At 31.7% G+C, this 26,767-nt stretch overlaps 1 protein-coding gene across 1 annotated transcript; it reads left to right on the plus strand.

Moving 5' to 3' along the window:
- The first annotated feature begins 9,097 nt into the window (after positions 1-9,097).
- LOC18107279 (peptidyl-prolyl cis-trans isomerase CYP38, chloroplastic) lies at positions 9,098-15,184 on the plus strand. Its single transcript, XM_006373226.3, has 7 exons — positions 9,098-9,412; positions 9,765-10,055; positions 10,149-10,348; positions 13,263-13,498; positions 13,703-13,845; positions 14,545-14,616; positions 14,721-15,184. Exons 1-7 carry the CDS (start codon positions 9,239-9,241, stop codon positions 14,946-14,948), a joined length of 1,344 nt encoding a protein of 447 aa, XP_006373288.2. The 5' UTR covers positions 9,098-9,238; the 3' UTR covers positions 14,949-15,184.
- Positions 15,185-26,767: the final 11,583 nt, after the last annotated feature.

Raw genomic sequence — 26,767 nt, forward strand, 5'->3', positions numbered from 1 at the left:
TGTTGTAAGGTATTCATGATTATATGTCCCCAAGGGGTGTAGCGTGGTGGCAAAGGGCTTGAGATCTGCACAGCAGGTCTCGAGTTCGAGTCAGGGCGTGCACCTCTTGTAAGAGCCTGGGACAGCCGGGGTTTTACTCACTCACCTGGGCCCACAAAATGCGCTTTCCGGGGGGTGGGGTTTCCTCGAATCCAAAAAAAAAAAAGTATTCATGATTATAACTTATGTTAACAACAAATCAAGTTCCTTTCATGGCACATGTGTCGGTTATACCATACAGTTGGGCTATGAAAGTGCCAAGTATTTGTTGTACCAAGGGTTATACAACATAAATCTAGATTAACCATTTAACAAGCAAAGTATTAAAAGTGAACAACATAACAAATACAAAACATGTTAGTATCAAACATTAAAGTCCATGTTGAGTTTATACTATACTTATTTTTACACCATTAGTGTAACTTTTTCACCTTGACATAATAAACTTAGCTAAACATAATGAACGAGAGAAACATAAATAAACAAGATAAGAACATAAGTAAGATATAAGTTAACTAAGTAAAGGAAATGAAATGAAAAAGATAAACAAGATATTAATATAAACAAAACTTAAGCATTACAAAAATATAAAGAAATAGAGCAAGAGCATGATCTTGATGTGAAAACCAAGATGCCTAAATGCATGACAAATGCCTCATTTTATAGTCCAAAATTTGAAACTATTGATTCGATGACTAATTGTTGAGTGGGTGGCCATATCTTAACTTGGTGACAATCTTTATCTTTTTATCTGAACAAAATGTTATTGCTAACATTAGAATTTGAACAGATTATCCCCATGAAAGTTCTAGGAAATTGTCTCAGCTTTCCAACAAAAAAAGAATCGGTACATTTGGACTTCTAGAACTCGAGATATGGGTTGAACACTGAACAGTGTCTGGGCTGTAGGACGGATTCTAAGTTCTCCGTTGTTGCTAAGATTTGGACTTCCAAACAGCAGAATTGAGTCTTGGACTCATATGAATGTTTTAGTCCTATGTCTTAGCTTTCTAGCCATATAAACCAAATTGAAATCCAAGATCTACAGCTCCAGATATGACCCAGTGACTGAATAGTGTTCAAGTTTGGACAGAACCAACATCTCTTTTCTAAGCTTAACCCTCTCTTTGTCTTCTCAATTTCAGTAATTGAACTCATCAATCAATCCTTTGATTTATGTGATAGGCCTGCATTTAAGATGAACATTTACCATAAATTAAAGGTATCTTATATTATTAGACATGTTATTATAAAACATGCTCTAGTTAAGGAGTTATTGATACTTCAAGTGCAAAATAATGATATAAAACCTTGATAAAAATGCACTTTTAAGTACTAATCATTAGATAATCAATTTAATTGGCTCAAACTTCAATTAGCATCTGAAACATTTCTGGCATTTCTTGGAACGCATAACTCTCCAATTATTTTATTAAAAGCACACATTATCTTTTTGGTTCATAATTATAATTTCTCTTAATGATGTAAAAAACATTGTAATGCATATATATTTTACAAGTTGATAAAAAAAAAACATCATAGTCGCAATGAAGTGTAAACATATCTCTATTAAGTATGTAAAAGATAAAAACATTTCTAAAAAATGAAAAAATGGGCATCATTATTGTTATAACCCATTTCGACCTCAAGTTATTTTTCATAAATAGTCAAAAATACATTCAAAACATCTAAAAATAAGAAAAAAAATTCAAGTTGACTAAATTTTTTTTTCAGGTTTTAATTGGATATGATAATTGTTCCAATGGTATAATTAAACTAAAATCAATAGGAATTAAAGGACCGAAGACCAAATTTGAAAAATTAGTATGATTTAAGTGGTTATATTAATTCAATTAAGGATTTAATTGAATATATTTCTTACTTTTGTAGTTGACTGTGACTTCAATTGATAGTTTTGTAGAGTTAAGGATCACTTTGAAGAAAGCATAGAAAAATACAGGGGTTCATTTATTTTGGCCATGAGCCCTATTGAAAGTTTTTTTTTAACTTAAATTTGGATGGAAATTGAGTCATTAGAATTGCAAGAGGATTAAAATTGAAAAGGCTTTGGTTTCTAATGACTGCTTTGAACTTTCATAACACCAAACATTTTTGTTTCAAAGGTGCGATATAAATATTTGACCAACCTCCTTTGTCTTTTTCCTCAAAAGTGAAATAAGAAGAGAACCTTAGCCATCACATTCCAAATCCAAATACCTAGCCTTTAACTCATACAAGACCCTATCAATTAGCCCATTTCATATCCTATTAACCTACACACCTCATCACTGTTGATTTTCCTAATTTTAGGGTCATTTAGAACCATTTTAGATATCACCTTTTCACAATCTTGGCATCTTCCATTCTTTGAGTAGTTTGCCTTTCATTGCGATATGTTATTTTTTTGTCTTTTTTTTCGTTGTTGTTTTATTTAGCTACTTTTCCTCACATATTATCTCGCCAACCCTTATCAAGAGAGAAATTACATGCTCCCGTACAAAGCCTGTGGTTCTAGTTTTTGTCCTAACCCCTCAATGATTGATTTTGGGTTACTTAGACATTTGACAGTTCATGTGATCTTATTAAGTTAGTTATCCTACCTATAAATAAGTTTAGGGTTTAGATTAAAAAAAAATGAGGAGGGAGAAGAGGAATAATGAGAAGGAAAGAAGATAGAGATTCTAAGAGAAATACTGAGAATTTGAAAAATTAGAGTTTTGGGTCTCTCGGGACTTTAGAGAAAAGTAAGTTGTAAGGTTTTGATTTAGAGCCCATTTGGTTTTGCATTTTAAAAACATTTTTGAAAAAATTAAATTTTTTTTATTTTGTTTCTTTGCTTTAAATTAATTTTTTTAGTGTTTTCTTATCATTTTGATGTGTTGATGTTAAAATAATTTTTAAAAATAAAAAAACACTAGTCTGATGCATTACGAAGCGAAAAACACTTTGAAAAGTAACCGTTACCACACTCCCAAACACCTCCATAGTGTTGATATTGTTATTTTTGCTTCATTTCTCTTAAGTTTTATGTTTTGATTTTTAGGCTTTGAAAACATGTGTTACTTTTATTGCTTTCCTTTTAAGTTTGATATTTGGACTTCGAGCATTATAGATATATGTGTTTGTGTAAGTGTATGCTTGTAATGTCTATTGAAACCTTTAATATTTTAAAATGGACCTGTAAATGCTTGAGATGTGTTGTGTATGTAAGATTCTAATGTAAATGACATGGTTAACATCAAGGATCATCATTTTTAAGCCTAATTAGGAATCTTTAACTTGATTACTAAACCTATATATGTTTTATACTCACCTCTTATGAGTTATGTTAAGATTGTAAGATTATTTGTTATTAAATCTTCTTGACCATTAGGTATACCAAGTCTTTTACTGAAGGCAGTCACATATGTATAAACATGCATTTTATTTCATTTATGATAGTATCTTCTTATACTTATTGTATTGTGATGATGATATACTTGTATCTGTATGGAGTTCAGAGTTTAAATTACATATTTCATGTTTAGCTTTTCCTTTTTGAGTCTATAGAGTCAGCCATAGCCAACTAAGATAGATCTTTTAAACGACCTATATATCACCACAGTCTAGTCTTGTGAAAACGTTTTTGTGTAAAATGTTTTCCTTGTATATGGTCGAGACCCATGCTTTAAACTCCATCTTGTATTATTAATGTGTTCTTGGACATTTAGATACTGTTATAACCTCTTGTTTTGGTTTTAAACTAGATATTGTCAAACTTCAACATATGTTAGTTATTTCCTTTTAGTTTTCAACTAAAACAAATCAAAACCATTCACTTATGCATCATTAGGCCTTGAAACAAGTTTGCAAAGTTCATTGTGTTTTGCCCACATTAAAAGGCCTAATGGGCTGACATTCAAAATTTCAAAATAATCTATCTTTGTTTTCAAAAATTATATCCAAGATGTTTTGCTATTCACTTTGGGTATTTAGGGTAAATGGACTCAAAATGGGTCGTTACCTTAGATATTAATAGGATTAGCTCATTCTTTTTATTTTTAAATGAAAAAAATTAAGTATTTTAAATGTCTAAGTCAAAATATTCACCAAACAATCAGGATTATTGACGTCTTTTAAAAATTCTCACATATACATGTTAATACGAACTCAAAGGGTTGTCCACATGTTGTGAATGGACATACACGAGTCATAACATTGATGTGTATAAACACTAATAAAAGGGACCAAGTAAAGTTGGAATCATAAGAAAGTGATTTTAAAATAATACACCTTAAAGACAAGTGAACGCTAAAATGGTTATTTGTCAAAAGTTAGTTCATAAAGGACCTTTATGTCACTAGATCCTATTCCAAGTAGATGAACCCATGATGGTACTGCTTGGATAAGATTGAGACATACAATCTTCGTTCATTCAACAAATATTGTGAGTGAATCTTGGGATGTATAAAATAGATAAACCTTAACAAGTCATTATTCATAGATCCTTCTTAGGATTTGGGTTATGTTTGATGAGCCCACTACTAATTGGTTATTCATTGACATAAATTAATAGGCTATTAGTCATAGGTCATGATCCTGAGTAATCAATTACAGACATGTCAATTCACCAAGTATTATCAAAAGATAATAACTAGGAGTGATAAAATTGAACCCGATCTTAGAATAGTTAAGCTTAAACCAAACACCCGAAGCTTAATTTATTGCAGTAAACCCACTATTACCCATATAGATAGACTGTTTGTAGATTATGCATAACAAACCATTATAAATAAAAGACAAATATCAATTCAACTTATTTTAGGTAGGTTGCTTTAGGGTGATAACATTTTTTTCTTTAGCATCACTAGTCTTTTACCTTAAAACTCTAAAAATTAATTAAAGTTTCTAGTGACTATAATACTAAGTGACAAGTCTATTTTAACATAAGACCTTATCCTTCCTGAAAAACCACGAAAAACCCCTTATCCTTCCTGAAAAAAAGGACGGGTCATCATGATATCAGGTATTATAATTGTTATGCTTAATCACCGTTAGGTATCAATGACATGTCATCTCCTTTGTTGCACAACTAGTCATGTGAAATTTTTCACAATCTAGTTGCTACCCAATGAAGATAAATTATTTGTTTTCTTAGAAATTGTACTATTGCATCTTACATATATATATATATGTGTGTGTGTGTGTGTGTGTGAATTATTTTTATAATGAGTTTTATATTTTTATGAAAATGAAGAGTGCATATGATATATCTACTAACGTTTTCCAAGTAAAGGCCATATGATATAAGTAAAAATACCCCTAAACTAAGCCATTGTTCTGACCATTATTATCATTATTTTTTGTTCGTGGATGGTTGAGATTGTCTAAATATCTATAGTTAATTAATTTGTTTTTTAATAAGATATAGGTAATGCCTCATGGATGGACCCAAGTCTTTTGACATAAATATTTTGGAATTTTATTAAGATTTTTTTTCAAGTATTTTTTTTCTTCTATCCCACTACAAAAAGCTAGAAATATTTTGTCAATTAAAAACTTGAGTTTAATCTTCATTTATATAAACCAAATAAGCTTTATTTCTACCACATATAAGCATTTTTGTTTTTTACATTGATTGAGAAATTATGATCTAATAACACTAAAACTCTTTGTTATATTGATTTTTGACAAAGACATAACTAGGGTTTGGCATGATTATATCTTTTAGTTCATTAAGCAGTAAAAGTCTTTTCAATATGATCATATCAAGTTTTGACTTTTTAAGAAAATAAGTATTATGAGTTTGATTTCTATTTGTTATAATTTCAATAATAATAATAATAAATTGATTAAAAATAAAATTGAAAATTAAAAAATAAAATTATTTCCTTTTTTAATTATATAGTTTTTATTTTAAAAAAACTGTATTCACACTAGCAAAATAAATTTATTTTTTTAATAAATAAATAAATTAAAAATTCATTAAATTTTTGTGTTAATTTTCATCATCATAAACTAATAAGATGTTTTAGTGATCATTTGTGTCTTAAAAATTTAAAGATAGGCTAATAATATTTAAATAAATATAAAATTATGGATTTATTGATGAAACAGGTAGTAAATATGCATTTTTCATAAGCATGATTTTTTCAATTTAATTTTTATGTGTTTGAGCTTTTCTAATTTTTATATAAAATTTGTTTTTCAAGGTTTTTCTTTGATTTTTAAAAATAATAATAATAAAAATATAGCTTTGACTAAATAAACAATTAGCTAGAAAAATAATAATAATTCTAGCATAAACAAATAGAATTTTAATTTTGTAATAATGTTTTTTTTCTTTTTGAAATAAATAGAAAAGTACTTTCCAATGCAAATGAGAAAAAAAATTGAAAAAACATTTCCATTTGTAAATAAATTAAAATTTTCTAATATTTTTTTTGTGAAATGTTTTTGTAAAATTGGAATTCATATAATTTAACACATGTCAATCCTTCTATTCAAAAGTTAAAATTACAAAAGAAAAAAAAACATTGTTGTAATCTAAGAGCATAAAACCCCAATTATTCAAATTAAAATAATAAAAATGCATTTGTTGAATATTTATACCGTGAGTCCTCTCGTGTTATTAAATAAATAAAAAACTATCTTAGATTTAAAAATGATAATTTAATATGAATTTATTAGATGCTGATTCTAATCGACTCCAATGAAAGTTTTTTAAATAATTATCTCACTCAATAGATAATAAATATAATATAGATATTATCAAAACTAATCTAACCCCTTTATATATATATATATATATATATTAAATTTTATATTGAATAATAAATAATAATTAGATATTAAATATTTAAACCTTTCACCTTGTATATAAATATAAATAAACTTGATTTATCAATAATATTATTTGTCATCTTATTATAACAAAAGCTAAATGGTTTGGAAAAATCACTATAGATTAATAAATATTTTACTATAGATTATAATAATAGTTTCACTTCTAATTTTTTATTTTATTTTTTTGTTATTTGTGTTATTTGTTTTTTTTTTCTCTTAACAACTAAAATACATAATTGTTTTCAATTTGTTTGTTATTTGTTTGGATCAGGTAAGGGTTATTAGACTTAAGCTTCATGAGTCTGGTAATAATATTAGGCTCAAGATTCTAGGGTTTAGCATAATCATATATTTTGGGTCGGCTTAATCATTAAACCCAAAATAATTAAAACAATCTTTATATTTTTAATAATTTTTTTAAAAATATTACTAAACTACTTTGAACCAGTGGCGGAGGCAAGGGGTGGCAGGGCCGGCCCCTGCAAGGAAAATTTTCTCAGCCCCTTTCTTGGCCCTCATTTAATACATATTTCAATAAAACAAACCTTTTTAAAATGATTCTTTTAATTTGGCCATCCTTATTTTTTTTCTTTTTTTCTTGCTCCGCCCCTACTATGAACGAATATTAACTAATATACTAAACCGTGTGGGGGATTTACTGTTCCCCCATACACAAAACACTGTGGATTACAATAGTAATCCACAGTGATTCTTTTCCCTGTTTTTTTTTTTTCAAATTTTAGCTTTTCCCTTTTTTTCTTTTTTTTTTGTTTTTTTTTTCAAAATTTTTTTTCAACTTTCTTATTTTTTCTTATTTTTTCATTTATTTTTTTTCAAAATTATTTTTGTTGATTTTACCTTTTAAATATTAACCTGGTTAAAATTTTTTCTTTATAATTTTTTTCTTTAAAATACTGTGGATTGCTGTGATGTTTTTCCACTTAGTTTTTATATTTTATTTTTTTATTTTTCAAAATTATATTTGTCGATTTTTTTATATTATTGAGCTGATTGAGAATTTGGTTTTGTAATTTTTTTTCTTTAAAACATTGTTGATTGCTACAGTGTTTCTCCGCATGATTTTTTTCTCTCCAAAATTATCTTTTTTTTATTTTATTTTTTAATATTGAGCTGGTTAAAAATTACAGTTACAATATGTAAGGAAAGCACTGTAACTTTTTTTGAAAATTACTGTTCATTGCTACAGTGTTTTTTCCCACATGTTTTTTTGTATATTTTTTTTAAAATTATCCTTTTCAATTTTATTTTTTTTAATATTAAGTTGTTTGTGAATTACAATTACAAGTCATTACAAATAAGGCTAAATCATGTGGGGAAGCACTGTAGCTTTCATCACAAAACACTGTGAATTGCTACAGTGTTTCCAACATGATTTGTTTTTCCTTTTTTTGGTGTTTGTTTTGTTATTTTTTTTCTAAAATTGTCTCTGTCGATTTTTTTTTAATATTGAGCTGATTAAGAATTTAGCTTTATAATTTTTTTCTTTAAAACACTGTGAATTGTTGCAGTGTTTTTCCATGTGATTTTTTTATGATTTTTTTCAAAATTATCTTTGTCGATTTTTTTTAAATATTGAGTTGGTTAAGAATTATAATTACAATAAAACTAAATCATATGAGGAAAGCGTTGTATTTTTTCTCACAAAACACTGTGGATTGCTACAATATTTCTCTAAATGGTTTTTTATTTTATTTTATTAGGAAAAGCGTTATAGTTTTCCTCACAAAACATTGTCAATTACTACAACGTTTTTTCTCATGGGTTTTTTTCCTTCCAAAATTATCTTTGTTGGTTTTTTTTTAATATTAAGTTGGTTGAGAATTTAGCTTTGTAATTTTTTTTCTTTTTATTAATTGAAAAGCTAAATCATGTGGCGAAAGCACTGTATCTTTCCTCACAAAACACTGTAAATTACTACAAATCATTTTGTTCAGTCTCTAAGTTTTGGATCACCAACACAACTTTTTTTTTTGTCATGAAATATTTGCTCCATCATGCCTTTAATTTCTATTACTGATCTAGCGCTGATTCACAATTATAATACTATCAAATGCATTTGTTTTATAAGCCCGCGGCAGCACGCGGACATCTCATCTCGGTATACTAGTATAATTCAGAATTGTTTATTTAAGGCCCTAACTTCAAAAAATAAAAAAATAAAAAAATCTGAAAGTGTAGGCAACTTATCCAAATCGTGAGGATGACTTCTGCATTATTTTATTCCCAGCTAACCCAAAACCTTATCCAATGGACTCTCCTTCTCTCACTCATAAACCAGACATCAATTTTGCTATCATTTTACCCCGTTGTTATTTGTCTTGCCAATCTCTATTGGATTGAAATATTAAATACCATGGCAGCCATAATCCCATGCCACTATTGTTCTTCCCTGTCTATATCCAAACTACCCAGAAGCCATATTCCTTGGGGAAACATTAGCCATGTCAATGCTGCTCGGTGGGGTAGGCAGCTCTCTCTCAGATGTTCTCTCAAAAGCTCCCAGAAGGCTCAGCTTCATAATAAACTGGTATTTGTTGTTTTTGTTTGGAAAATGGTACCCTTAATTGAATATATTAGATCTGGTCTTTTTCAACAGATTTATGATATCAGGTTTGACATTTTAATTCAGATTTGAATTACTTATTGAACTTCCGTGTAAAAGAATTTTGAACTGAGCACCTACAAAACCCACAATGTGGTTAACTTGGTAAACAACTTGGGCACAACTTTTTGTTGTGCTTGTTGCTGTCCTAAATTTCTCAGGCGGCCAAAGAATTTCCCTTTCCCATCGCAAGCCTGCAGCCTGTTCCTTTTGCAGCAAACATAGAAATGCCTTGAAAGGAATAATGATAAGAGTTTATTTTATCTTTTTTGTGCAGAATGAAAAGTTATTTCCCTTTAAGGAATATGCAATCTCTATTGCTTTGGCGGTTGGATTGGTAACAGGAATGCCTTTTGTAGATTGGTCTCCAAACGCTTATGCAGCTAATCCAGCAATGCCTGATCTCTCAGTGTTAATATCTGGACCACCAATCAAGGACCCGGGTGCATTATTAAGATATGCTCTTCCAATTGACAATAAAGCTATAAGGGAAGTACAGAAGCCACTTGAAGATATCACAGATAGTCTCAAGGTTGCTGGAGTCAAGGCACTTGATTCTGTGGAGAGAGTAAGAAACCCTAAGTTTTTCCCTTTTTTTCCCCTTATTTTGGATATATGATGGCTTAACGGTAGTCATAAATTTTCTTTTTGAGTAATATAGAATGTCAGGCAAGCATCTCGATCCCTTGAGCAGGGAAAGAGTGTGATTATCTCAGGCTTAGCTGAATCAAAGAAGGACCATGGAGTGGAGTTGCTTGATAAACTTGAAACTGGAATGGATGAACTTCAACAGATTGTGGAGGGTCGGAACAGAGATGCAGTTGCAACTAAGCAGAAAGAGCTGCTTAATTATGTTGGCAGGTGAGTTTTGTACTTGAATCATTTTGCCAAGGATTGAGCTTCTTGATTTCTTCAAAATGGGTAAAGTGCTTGAAGACCCAACTTTTCTCCTGTTGCATTTCAATGACATATGCTTTTCTCTATTAGTACCATACCATATTTTATTTTGTTGCTGCTGCAATAAGACGATTGCATGATTGCATCTAATGGTTTGGCATGGATGCCACTTTAGATGTACGGAATGGTGAAACTGTGATGAAGTTATAAACGATAAAATATTTGTCAAATTTTATGTCGCAGGAGTGATTGTGGTTCATCAAATCATGTTGAATCTAATGTCAAATTACAGAAATGGAGAAGTTTAGTGAAGTTTGCAACCTGATAATAACAAAATCAATTCATGTCACTGAATCTGATTTTTAATAACAGCCAGGAAAAATTTGTGAAGTTTGCAAGTTGGCTTCTCACAATATCTTTAGCCTAGTAATAAATATTCATCTGAAAGAACAGCCATGAAGAATACTAAATAGAGGTTTTTGAACATTTGATGTTTCTCCATGAGGTGTTTACAAGCTGATATTGATGTACGATTGGACAGCTTGGGGGATGTTGTTCAAGGATTAAGGCAACTTAACACCTAAGAGGAGGGTGAATTAGGTGTATCATTAATTTCTACAAATAATGCAAATTACTTTAAGTAAACACAAGAAATAAGGGAGAGAGTTTGCAAACTTGTTTTTAGCATGGTTCGGCAAGTCTGCATCCACTCTTCAAGTACCAAAGTATACTTGAGTATTGTATTCCTTCACTAGTCCAAGTTCAAGAATACAATAGTCATTTGATGAATCCACATCAAGATTTTTACACCACTTGAAAATATTTTCTTTTCAAGATTTTTCACTACTCTCTTTAAGATTTTGTCCACTTAAAGATATTCTCTCTTTAAGATTTTAACCACTTAAAGATATGTCATTTTCAAGATTTTTTCATTGGTGAAATTTCCATTTCAATACCAAGAGTTTTTATCTAACTCTCAAAGGTTTATAATAGTATTTTGTTTTCACAAGAATCTCTCAATAGAATGGATATTACAATTGAAGTTCTAATATCTCTACACCTTACTTGATAACACTTATAGGATTTGAAGGTGTTTTAAGTGTAATGAGAATGAGATAGAATATTCTTGTACTAGATTATGAAGGTTTAACAACACAAATTAGAGTATAATAAACGATTGATGATTTTGAAGTGTTTTTATTTTTAGAATAGCTTGTATATCATTATATGTTTTGAATACCCTTTTAATTCAGCAATTAGAAAAGCTATGTATATATGTTTCTTTGAAAAACTAGTTATTTATAGCCGTTATAATCCTACTAATAGCTCAAATGGTCGATCAATTCCTGCAAAATTCTCAAGTGATTACCACTGATGAATAAGAGGTCGACAGGTTCATTTGGTAACACCAAATAGTCGATCGATTCATGCAGAATTTCAATTTTAACAGCTTAACCTTGGTGAATTTTTAAAATCATCTATTTTAGATTATATTAGATTATTTATCAATCATTTAATGCATGCAGAGTGAAGTTTGTGAGTTCATTTTAATTGTGTTATCAAGTAGGATATGAAGATTTACATGACCATTAAAATGGACACTTAATCTAAGTCTTCACTTTGCTTCTTTCTTGGATTTCTTGATTGATTTCTTCATGAAATCTATCATGCTTTGTTGATATGTTCTTTGTATAAAACTTGTTTAAAGCTTATTCTCAACCAACCATATCATTAGTTTATTTTTCATTTTATTGTTATTATAAAAAATATGAATGTGTGACATTAAATGTTAACACGGGACTATTTTGGATCTAACTTCTGAGGCTGTTTAGGGCTATATTAACGTAGATTTTTGCTGGAATGTGAGGAAAGATGCAGGATAGGTTTCTAGGAGTTACACCTAGGGAAAAAGAAAACAAGCTTCACACCAGGGGTTTATAAGAGTCACATCTAAGAGGAGATTGAGTCACCCAATCAATGCAAATTACTGGAAATTATTTGATATTATTGCATTTAAAGTATTGAAAAACTACATGCTTATATATAGAGTAATGGATTCCTAAACCTCGTATTCTTTCTTCACTTACACTTCTCATTTTAGACCCAAGTATAACATTATTTAATATTTTACAAGTTTATTTAATTTAAACATTGATTTGATTTATATTAGGACCCGCTTTTATCCCTATAATTTTCAACTCCTCCTAAACATCCTTAATATTTCACCCCAAACACTTTTTAGACCCTTAATACTTAACCTTTAAATCTTAATCCCTTAACCTTTCTCCTTCAAAATTTTATTTTAACCCCATGCCAAATGCAAACGTAGGATTAATAAAATAAAATACAAAATCTCATTCTTTTGTTGCCCACATCAATATTAGCATATGCCACAATGGTTAAAGATTTGGTAATCTTCAAAGAATGATTTGAGGTCAAAGGGCAATAAATTCACAAAACATACCTCCCCGAAACTTTGCTTAGCATTTTCCCTTCTCCATCTTATTTGCAAAGCATCATTTTCCCTTTGCATCTTACGTCTAGGGCACCAACATTGATTTGGTCTCCAACACAACCATATGGTATTCAAATAAATTGAACTTAGAATGACCTCCTTCATGACATCTGGTATGCAACAATACCCCACATGGCTGAAGTTCTTACCTTTGCTACTGTTTTTCCCACTCCCATGATGCTATGGATCACCGGCGACAATGTGTCCATGTATGGTACCTCTTTTATAACTGCCTCCTGCATATTACTTAAAAAAAATTGAGGACTTGAAAAAGTTAATCTTCTTAAGATAAAAGCTATTCTCATATATACACTCGTCATTGACATGCAGCTGAGATCTTCCTGGGGCATTGCATTTCTGCAGTGTTGAAGAGGATATGGTGGAGGGCTTCCCATACGAAGTGCCTGAGGAATATCAGAGCATGCCTGTCTTGAAGGGAAGAGCAACTGTGGATATGAAGGTCAAGGTTAAAGACAACCCCAATATAGACGAGTGTGTTTTCAGGATTATTCTAGATGGTTACAATGCTCCGGTAACAGCTGGGAACTTTTTAGACTTGGTGGAACGGCACTTCTACGATGGAATGGAAATTCAAAGAGGTAAAATATCTTAGGGAACTACATAAGAATAAAGTTGAATGGTGGATGCATGTTCATCATTTCTCTCAAAATGGTGCTAAAATTGCCTTTTACTGCTTTATAACTTCAATGTAATATAACTATCTAACATAAACTGGAATGTTTCCATTAGTTTGAGATTTTGTTTATGTTAATTCCTTTAAGATTTCCTTGGATGTTTTGCAGCGGATGGCTTTGTTGTTCAAACCGGAGATCCTGAAGGTCCTGCAGAGGGGTTTATTGATCCTAGTACAGAGAAAACTCGGACAATACCATTGGAAATCATGGTGAATGGAGAGAAATCTCCTTTCTATGGGACAACTTTGGAGGTAATAATGCACTCATACATATTTGAAAAGGAATACAAGATCTTTGACAAAAAATTCTTAGTTTTGTTGCATTTTTGTCTCTTCTATAGTGTATACTTTATCTAGGTCCATATTAGAATTGTACTAAATCTATTCTGTAATTTTGGCTCCCTTGAACCTATGGTTCAGTTGAATGATCACACGATTTTGTGTTCAACTCACTTGAGTCAGCAGTTTTAAGAAAAGTATAACCCCTCACATGGAATGGGTCATGCCTTCCTTTTCTGGTAAGAGTTTTTTGCCTTTTACCACGGGGGCCTTTATATAACTAAACAAATATGTGAGTTTGATTAATCAGTTAGTCATTAGAAAAATATGGCAGATTGAAATTCATAGTGCTGATTGCAGCTGATGAAAAATAAGTATTCCTTGTTCCAGTGATGGATTTTTCATATAGGTGCCTTAATTTGTGTGGTACCACAATGTTCAAATTCTTTTAGTCTCGCTATCTCAGTGGAAGCTTTAATATAGCATTGAAATTGCAACATTGTGCGTTAAAATTTTCATTATTTTTGGGTATTTGGTCAAATTTTCATTGTTTTACCTGAAGGCACATCTTGCATGTTTATTTCATATCTTATTTCATTGTTCTCTCTTGTTATTTCAGAAAATATTTGATTTTGTAAGATTCTCTGATATCATTTCTTTGTTTGTTGACAGGAGCTTGGTTTATACAAGGCTCAAACAAGGCTTCCATTCAATGCTTTTGGAACAATGGCCATGGCCAGAGAAGTGAGAACTTGAACTTTAACTCTGTCACATGTGTTTGATGTATCAGGCAATGCCATTATTCTGGAAGTTGCCGTGTTTTTAATTTTTAATTTTATTTTTGTCAGGAGTTTGAGAGCAACTCGGCTTCGAGCCAAGTATTTTGGCTACTAAAAGAAAGTGAGCTAACGCCCAGCAATGCAAATATATTGGATGGTCGATATACTGTCTTTGGTTATATTACAGAAAATGAGGATTCTTTAGCAGATCTCAAGGTTGGTGATGTCATAGAGTCTATTCAAGTGGTTTCTGGCCTAAATAATTTGGTTAATCCAAGCTATAAGATTGCCGGTTAGTCCATTCAGTATTTGATACTGCTTCTAGGAGTTTGGTCTACTTGCAATGAAATACCATGATAGATTTTAAGTTTGTGATCTGTTGATTTCATTAAATGACTACAAGCTTTTCATCACCAGGGAATTGTAGCATTCCAGTTTAAAATCTATTCGTTCTTCTCGTTGCATACTCAACCATAAGCGTTATTATGTAATTTGTGGCATTGAATAAATTTTCCTCCATGGTATTGGACTCAGTTTCTGTGCAATAAATTCTGTTTGTGCATCATGTATTCTACTTGAAGATAATATTGATATGTCATGAATGTAAAAAAGCAGACCCTTGCCTTCACCTCCGTATCACTTTTTAGACGCCTAGAGTTTCTTTGAATGGAAAAAGCAGATCCTTGCCTTCACCTCCATCTACTTGGTAAACACATGGAGCTTTTTAATTCATCTTTTTTCTCTAATGTGTAAATTACACTGGCCTCTTGTGGTCTAATGGTGGTAACACTTAGCATCCCCAGGTTTGATGGTTGTAACACTTGGCATTTCTGCGTTTCACAAATTACAACGTGCAAATTCGAGTACTTCCCTTCTAGTCAAGTTCACCATCCTGTACAGCATGGCAAGTCATCCTTCCAGTCGAGTTTTTCATTGTTTTCCTGAAGTTGTCATACAAGCTTAGCTACCATTGTAGAAATCCATGAAAATCAACATAAAACTTATCTGTATTAATAAAGCAGAAAATTACTCCCGCAATCTCCATGTACCTTTCCATGTCTTTATGTAACAACCTTAACTATCATTCCTTTGCATATAATGTGAAACTCACAATTCATTCGACTGAGAGGTAATTGTCGCCTCTATAAAAGGTTCAATCCTAGATATGTCTTTCCCTTGGAAGATTTAATTTGACATCACGTAAATTGACACAAATGATGGGACACTATAATGTCATACCGAGGAATAAACTAGGATCTACGGAATCATCTAAGAATTTCTATCCTTCTAGACAATCTTTAGTTGTGCTGCTGCTGCTGTTGCTGTTGCTGCTGCTATACCCTATGAACTCTAAGGGCATGTTGCCAGCTATTTTCCGAGCATGTTCACCGACTATAGGGCGAAACAATCAGCTTTTATGACCGACTATAGGGCGAACCAATCAACTCTAAGGGCCAAAAAAATGTTGGTTAAGTTAAGTTATGACTAATCAGCCTGGAATTCAATAAACGATCGCTCAATATTTCTCATATTAAGGTATATTCGATAACTAAACTTCAATATGCAATCAATCACGAGGGTCACCAACTTCTTGCACCTTCATTGAGTGGAAATTAGACTGAATTCGGTGCTCGATTACACTAAGACTGACTTGAATTCGGTCATATTAGGTGCGCATACATATCTTCAAGAGTTTACTCAACCACCTCATGTTCAGCAACTTGATAATTTGAGGTTCCTTTCACTCAACTTTTTGAAACTTCAATTCAATTCAATCCTATCCACGTAATAATTTCAGCACGTCTCCAATTACACTGGTGAGAAATTCCACTCCTACATCATATCATAATAGGACGCAATAATTGCTCAGCTTAGGCACATTGTAGTAACTATGGTTTTTTTAAATTTTTGAATTTTTTTATTTGAAAAATTTTCATTTTTAGTATTTTTTTTATTGTTTTGATGTTTAAATAAAAAAAATTAAAAAAAATATTATTTTGATATATTTTCAAGTGAAAAGCACTTTAAAAAGTAATATCTACCACACTTCTAATTAGCTTCTTAGTAAATAGGAAATAAATGGACCTATGAAACAAACTTGTGTTTCTCATATAAAAAAAATAGTAATATTAATCTTTGTGATGTGTCTTATTCATAACCATTGTTCCAATTGAAGTTATTTCAAATTTTGTAAGATTTGTAAGTTGATTTTTTATTGTGAAAATAATTGGTTGAAAACTTCAACACATAACTATATTTGGATACATCCCTAGTGCTCTTATGCATCTCTTACATTCCTATCAGTTCCAATAGCCAACCACAAACTAGCATATTAATGTATCAATATGCCATACACAATCATATAGGTATCCATTTTATAGATAAGATGGAATTGTATGATTGGTCACAAGAATTTGTGGCAAATTTCAACTAACCGGCCATAGTGGCTCTTGAAAGAGAATCTCACATCAACATATAAATATTTATAATGTTGATGTGAGGGCTTTACAAATAGATATGGAGAACACATCTAATACAACCTACCACTATAATATAATGATGGTCAACCAGAGTTATACAAATCATATTTGATTAGTTGAATCACACATAATAAAATTTGTTAGAATAAGCCTAATAACACATGAATGTAAATAATTTGGGGGTAAATTCTAGGGAAATCTAAAGCAATTGCTAATATAGTAAAGGTGTTTGGAATGTATATGCCTCTATTATAGGATGGTGTTTCCCAATATATCATATGCAATAACAAACATAGCCTAACCTTTAATGTAATTTCTCTTGACATACTAATTGTTTTTCAGGTATATAGACAACAACAAGCTAACTACTTAACCCTATAAAATTATATCCCACACAATAACCTACTACTAGAAAATTCTATTCCCTACTAACTATTTGACAGCAATAGAACCTTGATCCCCTTGCATAACAATTCTCTATTATTGATCAACAATAGATAAAACAGACATAGTTGAACTAGCCCAATATTTAAAAGAGATGGGGCTAGAAATAGGATAAATAATAAGACTTGTTTTCAATCATTCATACCCTGAATATGTTGATAAAATGTACACAATCTCTAAACGAATAAAAATTATTGATTTTATGTAATTTTCTAGGAAAGATAACCAAACAATAAGGGAACACATCGTTAAGTCACATATCAATATGACGAAGACTCAACCAACCCTACTGTAAGGCTAAGGTTGTTTGATACTTCATTAACCAAAACAGCTTTACAATGGTTCTCCACACAACCACCCAAATCAATTAATAATTATCAAGAGATGGAAACTCATTTCTCTAAGTACTTATATAGGATAAAACTAGAAGTAACATTGGATAAACTAGCTAGAATAATCGAAGCAAGGTTATAGAAAGTTGTACCTTATGATTTAAAATATTAAAAACTAAGCACATTATAATTATATATGAGTAGGGGTGCATAAGTTACTATTAAAAGAAATATAGCGAAACATAAATAAGAGGTTCATAGGAATCAATTACTTAGATATTTATACCTTCATAGATGATGTTACTCATTATGAGAAGATGCTCAAACACAAGAAAAAAAAGGTACTAAAAAGGACTTATGCTATTGGATATTCAAATAATGTCATGAGTGCTCACTCATTGATTGATTCAAACTCTGATGAATACTTTGAGGAGGTTCAACAACATCTCAAATTGGTCATTGAAATCAAGGATGAAAGACCTTTTAGTTAAAAACATTGAGAAAGCCTAAGGAGGCTACTAAATCTGGTAGTAAAGAAGTAAAGGGTAGTTGAAGACAGAGTAATCTTTTGACATCAAAAGAGATGAAGAAATCTTCAACCAATTGATTCTTGAATGGCAAGTTAAGCTCTTTGAAAATCACATGATCTTTACTATTAATAAAATTAAAGGAAATAAATATTTTAAATGCCATGACTCTTAGAATTATGACACTAACAATTATGTAGCCTTTAAGAACCAAATCTAAAAGGTTCTAAAGTTCGGACGCATCAATTTTCTAGACAAAGATATAAAGATAAATAAAGATTCATTACCTAAAATTACTACAGCAGTGGCTACTTCTAAGCCTTATAGGTCCTTGAAAATGGTGAGCTTTAAAAGATAAAGACTAATAAATCATGACAAACGTTAGAGTCGGTCACAAACACTAGTTTTGGGAAAAATACATAGATCATGGAAAAGCCAAAATGATGGTTTAACAAGCTCAAGAAATGCCTTATTATAAGATATATAAGTGCTCTATCACTTTATAATTCTTTCAAAGGGTAAAGACTTGGGGGAAATGTTGATGATGTAATAGCTTAGAGACAAGCCAAAACATTTAGGATTAAAAGATTACCTAACAATGACTAGAACATGCATTAGCTATAATAGTAATAATTCAAGCCTAATGACAAGGAGAATGACATTGTTAGTCATCACCAACATCTCCTAGATTAGGAAAGGACATAAAAATAAGGATAGTTTTCTAAAGCCTAGTTTAAGAGAATACAACACCTAAATAATTTGGTAAGAGGAGAGGAGTCTCAACCATACACCTTGTTTAGGAAATAAGTCTTGGATACTGCAGCAGATTATTCAATAGAATTAGATCAAGATTGTGTATTGATCTTGCTTGATATGATTAGTCTTCCTCCATGACCATTAAAAATGGATAATGGATAGGGTGGAGTTCAAGGCATGTTAATTGTGGTTAAGTTTAGAACTAAAGACATGCTTATACCAACCTTTGTAAGTACAAGTATGCTGGAAGAGCTTAAAAAAAACTAGTAGTACTACTACATATGTAACAACCCGGCTTTTCAAGCCCAAAACAACAATAATTTTTTTTTTATATACCTGACACACATGGTGCCGGTAATCAGCGAACCTGATCCCTCACATCATCAAAATACAATCCATACAATCAACATTTCATTAAAAAGTGAATCTTACATAAACACATAATATTATGGTTGCATGATTAGAAGTTCATATTAAAAATATACATACATAGACATGAGTTTGCATTCCTATCCTACTAATAGCCATTACGAATTTAAACAAAAGGATCTAATAAAAGTTACACATTCAGTACATTGATTCATACAAAATACATTGTGATTTAGAATGCATCTACATGATTCCTTGCAAAAGTAGGTTCCCGTGTATTGGGTTTCCTAGACATCTCGTTGGTGTGACGTCCCTGCTGCAGTACAAAACATTTAAGAGAATGCAATTACTTAATAATAATGATAATGGTAACTAAACGGTCTGGCAGTTAAATGAAGCATTAACATTTATAATTTCTTCATGTACTTGGTATAAACAGCTTGTAGTACATATAGATGCACCAATTTTTGCAATCAACCATAATCTTAAACCCGGCTATCCTTTTAAGGCATCATTTACTGAGGTTAACCGTTCACTCACCCCGGTCATCCACTTCGGATGCCATTAGCCGAAGCTAATCAATCGTTCGTCCCGGCCATCCATTCGGATGCCATTAGCCGAAACTAATCAATCGTTCGTCCCGGCCATCCGTTCGGATGCCATTAGCCGAAGCTAATTAACCATTTGTCAACATTTAAGCGTTCGACAATCTAATATCGGTTCTAACGCAATATGGTAATATTCATGATAAAGTATTTCATTATTCAACGTATGAAAAAGAAAGGTGCAAGTCACCTACCTGCTCCACTTGTGGGTTGTTCTTGTCTTGACGATGGTCCAATCCCAACCGCAGCACCTAAGACATCAATGGTCACAAATAAGTACATTTGTATTTTTGAATCACATTCGTCATCACACTTATTTCAAGAGTTCATATGTTCACATTCAAGTGTTTCACATTTTACACCATCATACCATGAAATTGTTACTAGCATTTAAGTTATTTCTGCCTAGGAGGCTTATTGTAGAAATCGGCAGCGAGAACTGGTTAGCTGCAGGCAGCCAATTCGGCAGAGAGAACTGGTTCGCTACCGGCAGCCAGTTCGGCAGCGAAAATTGTTTCGCTGTTGGCGCCACAATTTTGACAGCAAATGCTAACTCGTAGCAGACAACTCAGTTTCGGCAGCGAATCACAATTTCACTCCAGCCAACTCAACTTCGACAGCGATTTACTGCAGACAACTCCACTTTGGCAGCGAATCGCAAGTTCGCTGCAGAACACGCCACTCGGCAGCGAATTGTTAATTCGCTGCAAATGACACAGTTTTGGCAGCGAATCACAGTTTCGCTGCACAACACACAATTCGGCAGCGAATGCTAATTCGCTGCAGCCGACACAGTTTCGGCAGTGAATGACAGTTTCGCTGCACAACACACAATTTGGCAGCGAATGCTAATTCGCCGCAGCCGACACAGTTTCGGCAGCGAATCACAGTTTCGCTGCACAACACACAATTCAGCAGCGAATGCTAATTCGCTACAAAAGACTCAATTTCGGCAGCGAATCACGAATTCGCTGCAGACAACTCAGTTTCGGCAGCGAATTAGCATTCGCTGCAGCCGACACAGTTTCGACAACGAATCACAATTTCACTGCACAACACACAATTCGACAGCGAATGCTAATTCGCTGCAGAAGACTCAGTTTCGGCAGCGAATCACAAATTCGCTGCAGACAACTCAGTTTCGATAGCGAATGCTAATTCGCTGCAGCCGACACAGTTTTGGCAGCGAATCATAGTTTCGCTGCACAACACACAATTCGGCAGTGAATGCTAATTCGCTGCAGCCGACACAGTTTCGGCAGCGAATCACAATTTCGCTGCACAACACACATTTTGGCACGAACTCATACCACACATGCTGTAACAACCCCAACATATACACTGTCACTAAGTTCCAGCAGAACACACACATTGAAACCATCAATTTCAACATATAATCCTTCAATAAAATCCCAGCAGAACACACACATGGAAACCATCAATTTCAGCACATAATCCCTCAACAAATCCCAGCAGAACACACACATGCATGCTGGCCAACCCCATAGTTAAAGCCAGCCCTCTACCATGATTTGTTGTTTCCATTTTATTCATTTTTCTTTGTTAGATGTTCTGAAATTGGCTTCATTTCATTTCTGTTTCCTTGTCCTCCTAGTTAATTTCAGTTTCCTTCACAGCTAGCTTAGGTCTTAGGTCAATTTTCTTAGGGTTTTCATCTTCATTTCTGTTTCTGGTCTTAAAGAGAAGAGGAAGGGAGTTTCATGACCCATACCTTTCGAATCTAACTAAGTTTGAGGAAGGTTTGACACTATTCTTTCTCTTCTCTTTCTGGTTCTCCTCCTTCTTCTTCCTCTCACGTTTTTCCAGCCCTCCTTTCCCTCTCCCTCTAGGCAGCTGTCTAATCTTCTCTCAAGGTCTCATCTTTCCCTCACACGTTCACAAAGCACTCTCTACTGGTTTGGTTTAGGTTACTGTTGTGAAAGAGGAAGGGAAGAACGACATGCAGCTGCTGTTTGGGAAGAGGATGGATCATCCTCTCTCTCCTTCTTGTATTTATACTCCCCATCAAATGAGGTGGGTTATTTGGGGGTGGTTTAGATGTGTTCTTATCCTTGTTTTGGTCTATCTAAAACCGGTTTTACCCCTCCCTCCCAGTTCCTTAAGTTAATTATTTTTTTTAAAAAAAAAAAAAAACTGTGTCGCTGCCGATGCAGAAATCGGCAGCGAAAACTGCGTCGCTGCCGATGCAAAAATAGGTAGCGAAAACTGCTTCGCTGCCGATGCAGAAATCGACAGCGAAAACTGAGTCATCAATTCTATATATATATATATATTGTTTTTTTTTTCTTTTGGGTGTTTACAACATATTTATAAAAGGTTGTTTTGTTTAGGATTATAATGAAATGCCTAATTTAGATAGAAATTTGATTGGACATCCTCTACTAATCAAGTCTGGGTTTAAGGCACACTAATAACCTCCAAGAAAAATGGCTCCAAATATGGTTGATCATGTGAAGGTAGAGATTGAATGACCCTTAAAAGTTGGATTTATTAGGCTAGTAAGATATATTTAGTGAATATTCAATATAGTGGCAATTTTGAAAAATAAAATGGCAAATTAAAGGTAACATAGATTTCAAATATCTAAATCTTGCAACTCCAAAAGATAAATATCTTATACTAATGGCTAATACACTAATCAATACATTTATGATACATTTAGGATACTTGAGCTTTCTTATTAGGTAGTATGGAGCTAAATTTTCAAAAAACTTTTGGGCTAAAGTAGTTAACATAACTTGTTATTTGGTGAATAAATCTCAATCGATAGTTTTAGAGTTGAAAAATTCATATGAGGTATGGTCTAGTTCTCTTGCTGATTATTCTAAATTGAAAGTATTTAGTTGTCTTACTTATATTGATGTTAAGAAAGATACATTTAGGATGAGAATGAGGAAATACATATTCCTAGGCTATGCATATAGAGTGAAGAGATATCAATTGTAGAGTGTTGATCCGAGGTCGGCTAAGTTTATTACTAGTAGAGATTTGACCTTTGATGAGTCCATTATATTTTGCAATGAAAATGAGTCAAGTAGTGTTGATGTTGAGATGAATTAGGGTACTAAAAAATAAGTGGAGCTTAAGGTTAGAGCTTCAGAGATAGTGGAGGAAATTGTTTCAATTGTGCCTTTTAAGAAAATGGTGCATGATATTATTGATATAAAAAAAAAAGCACCTGAAGAATAACCTTATAGTATTGCTACATGAAGATAAATAAGACAAATAAAAACATTAGTTAAATATGTTCATGTTGATCTAGTTGATTTTACTTTGAAAGTTATAAAGAATATTGATGGTCATGAACCTTGTTCTTATAAAAAAGCGATTTCTTGCAAACAAAATTCTTAGTGAATGCTTGTTGTGATGAGGAGATTGAGTCTCTTTATAAGAACCAGACATGAAAGCTCGTTAAACCACTATAAGGCCAAAATATTATTAGGTGCAAATAGGCTTATAAGAACTAAGATGGAATCTCATTGGTTGATGATACAAGGTTTAAAGTACACATAGTTTCTAAGGTCTTTACATAAAGAGAATGTGTCAACTTCAATAAAGTGTTCTCTCGAATTGTAAAGCATAGTTTCATTTGAGTATTGCTTGTTATGGTTGCTATGTTTGACTTAGATTTTGAGCAGCTAAATGTCAAAATAGCTTTTTTATATGGTGAGCTATAGAAGAGGACCTATTTATATCATCTAGCTTTTTTATATGGTGAGCTATAAAAGATGACCTATATATATATCATCTAGAGGGTTTCATTACTCAAGGTAAGGAAAACCATGTGTGCTTAAAAAGAATTCATTATATAGATTGAAACAGTCACCAAGATAGTGATATAAAAGGTATGATACTTTTTATGCTTGGAAATTGTTACTTTATAAGTGACTATGATAATTGTGTGTATTTTAGAAAGCTCTTGAATGGTTTATTTTTGTGCTTGTTGTTGTATGTTGATGACATGTTGATTACCTCTAAGAACATGTATAGCATCAACAATTTAAAGGATCAGTTGAGTGCCAAATTTGAGATGAAAGATTTAGGTGCAAAGATGATTTTAGGTATAAGATACGTAAAGATCGAAACACTGGCAAGTTGTTTTTGTCACAGAGAAAGTATTTCAAACAAATACTTAAACATTTTGGTATGCATGACTACAAGACAGTGAGTGCTCTAATTGCACCTATTTCATGTTATCTTTAGCTTTGTCACTAAAATCTGAAAAGGAAAAGGAGTACATGTCAGGTGCTCCATATGCTAATATAGTTGGAAGCATTATATATGTTATCATCTGTACTCATTGAAACATTTCACATGTTGTTAGTGTGGTCAGTAGGTTTATGAGAAATCCTGATAAAGTTTACTAGCAAACCATAAAATGGATACTCTATTATCTTAGAGATACTACAGATTTTAGCTTGGTATATGATAAGTGTAGTAGCATTAGAAAAAGTGTTGATGGGTTTATAGATTTAAATTATGGTGGTGAATTGAATAGGTAGAGGTCACTAACATATTATGTTTTTACTCTTTTGAGGTGTGCCATTAGTTGGAAAGCAATTTTGCAATCCAATGCTACCTTGTCTACAATAAAGATTGAGTATATGGCATTGATAGAGGCAATGAAAGAAGCTTTATGGTTGAGAGTTTGGTTAATAATCTTGGTTTGTCACATGAGTTGATTGTTCTGCATTGTGATAGCCAGAGTGTTATTCATCTGGTTAAGAACTGGATGAATCATGAAATGATCAAACATATTGATGTCGTGTAACACTTTATTCTAGATATCATGTCACAAGGTATTATATCAATCAAGTTCAAGCATTGTTTGGACTTGATTGGCTTGTGTAATACTTAAAAGGTGCTTGGTGGAGACAATGAAAGAGAAGTTTAAGTTTTGTAAGTTGACTCAATTTAAGCCAAAATGAAGATTTGTTGAGTTTGTTTTAAATTATAAGCCTAAGTGAGAAAAGAAATACCTATTTAGTTACTTCATATGAAAAATCTAAAGTCGTCATATTTTACGGTTAAGGTTTATTTGTGAGTGCTTCCATTCTCTACACTTTAATGGCTCAAGAGAAGAGAGAAAAGGTAAGTTTTGGGTTACTTTGGGATTTTAGGTGAGAGAGCAATTTTGTGTAACACCTTGTAATATCCTACTTTCTCATAATGAATTTTTATGATCGTCTCGACCGTGGAGTAGGTCTAAGTTATCGAACAACTTAAATTCTTTGTATGTTCTTGTGTGATTGATCGTGCTTCTTCTTTTATATTTCTCTATTTGTCTATTAGTTTGAGATTTTAGAGCTATTCAATTACTAATGAATAATTTAAAATTAGCATGCTATAATTTATTTTGAATCATTATGCTAAATTTTCACACTACTTCATGTCACACCATGAGGTTTATATCATTGAGTGATTAATATTTGTGATTTATGTTGATAAATGTTGCAATGACTGTTATAGTTCTATATTATCAATACCGGTAGATAAACTCCTAGATTGATATATTTGTTCTTTGAGCTTGTATGTTTACTTGATCATCTAAAGTGTTGTTTTGAAAATTGTAATATTTTTTAATTTTAAAAGATGAAATATCAAGCAATGATGGGCATGCGGTGTTAGAATTTTACTAAAATCTGAGCTACCATGATTGTGGATTTTATATTTTAATAAAAGTCGGAGTGAATATAAGGTTTATAAAAAAATAATAGGTCAAGTTTATAGCTAAATTACTATCCATTAAAGATTGTGAGCTATGATTTGTCTTAATTAAATAAATAGGTGTGATGGTTTGTTTCTTGGTACATGGTTTATTATAGAACAAAAGATACTAATTTATTATTAACTAGGGCTCATGGTTTGCTTTAATCAAATAAATATGTGTGATGGTTTGTTTCTTTGTACATGGTTTATCATAGACCTAAAAATACTATTTTATTATTAATTAGGGCTCATGGTTTGCCTCAATTAAAAAAATAGGTGTGATGGTTTGTCTCTTGATACATGGTTTATTATAGACCCAAAAATATTATTTTATTATTAATTAGGACTTGGTCCTCTCTCCCATCCTAATCCTAGAGTAATAACAACTTATAAATGCTAGTTTGTTCTACTAAAAACTATGACGAGGTTAGTTGAGAGTGAAAGGAAGGCTAGGATATCGTTACTAATATTCTTAGCAGTTTGATATTATAATAACAATTGTTTTTTAAATTATTTTTTATTTAGAAATACATTAAAATAATATTTTTTTTATTTTTTAAAATTTATTTTTGATATTAATACATCAAAACAATCTAAAAATAAAAAAAAAATTATATTTTTTAAAAAATACCTTTAAAATGAAAAACAAACATGCTCTAACTGTATATTCTTATTTGAATTCTTAGAAATCAAATTTCGTTTTCAGCATCATGATTACGCAATGCACACAATTTATCAAATATTAATATTTGTTAATTATGTGTCCTAGTTTATAGCATTTAAAATATATTTAAATACAATTTCAAACATAAAAACAAAAATAAAAGATATCTCCATAACTTGATGACAAACTTAAGTATGACTCCCCTCGCA

This window comes from Populus trichocarpa, chromosome 17 (genome assembly GCF_000002775.5).
Source record: "Populus trichocarpa isolate Nisqually-1 chromosome 17, P.trichocarpa_v4.1, whole genome shotgun sequence".
Classification (NCBI taxonomy): Eukaryota; Viridiplantae; Streptophyta; class Magnoliopsida; order Malpighiales; family Salicaceae; genus Populus; species Populus trichocarpa.

Coding starts and splice junctions, on each gene's coding strand:
- LOC18107279 (XM_006373226.3), top strand. CDS start 9,239: ATGGCAGCCATAATCCCATGCCACTATTGTTCTTCCCTGTCTATATCC. Junction 10,056..10,148: donor CACTTGATTCTGTGGAGAGA/GTAAGAAACCCT, acceptor TGAGTAATATAG/AATGTCAGGCAAGCATCTCG. Junction 13,846..14,544: donor TCTATGGGACAACTTTGGAG/GTAATAATGCAC, acceptor GTTTGTTGACAG/GAGCTTGGTTTATACAAGGC.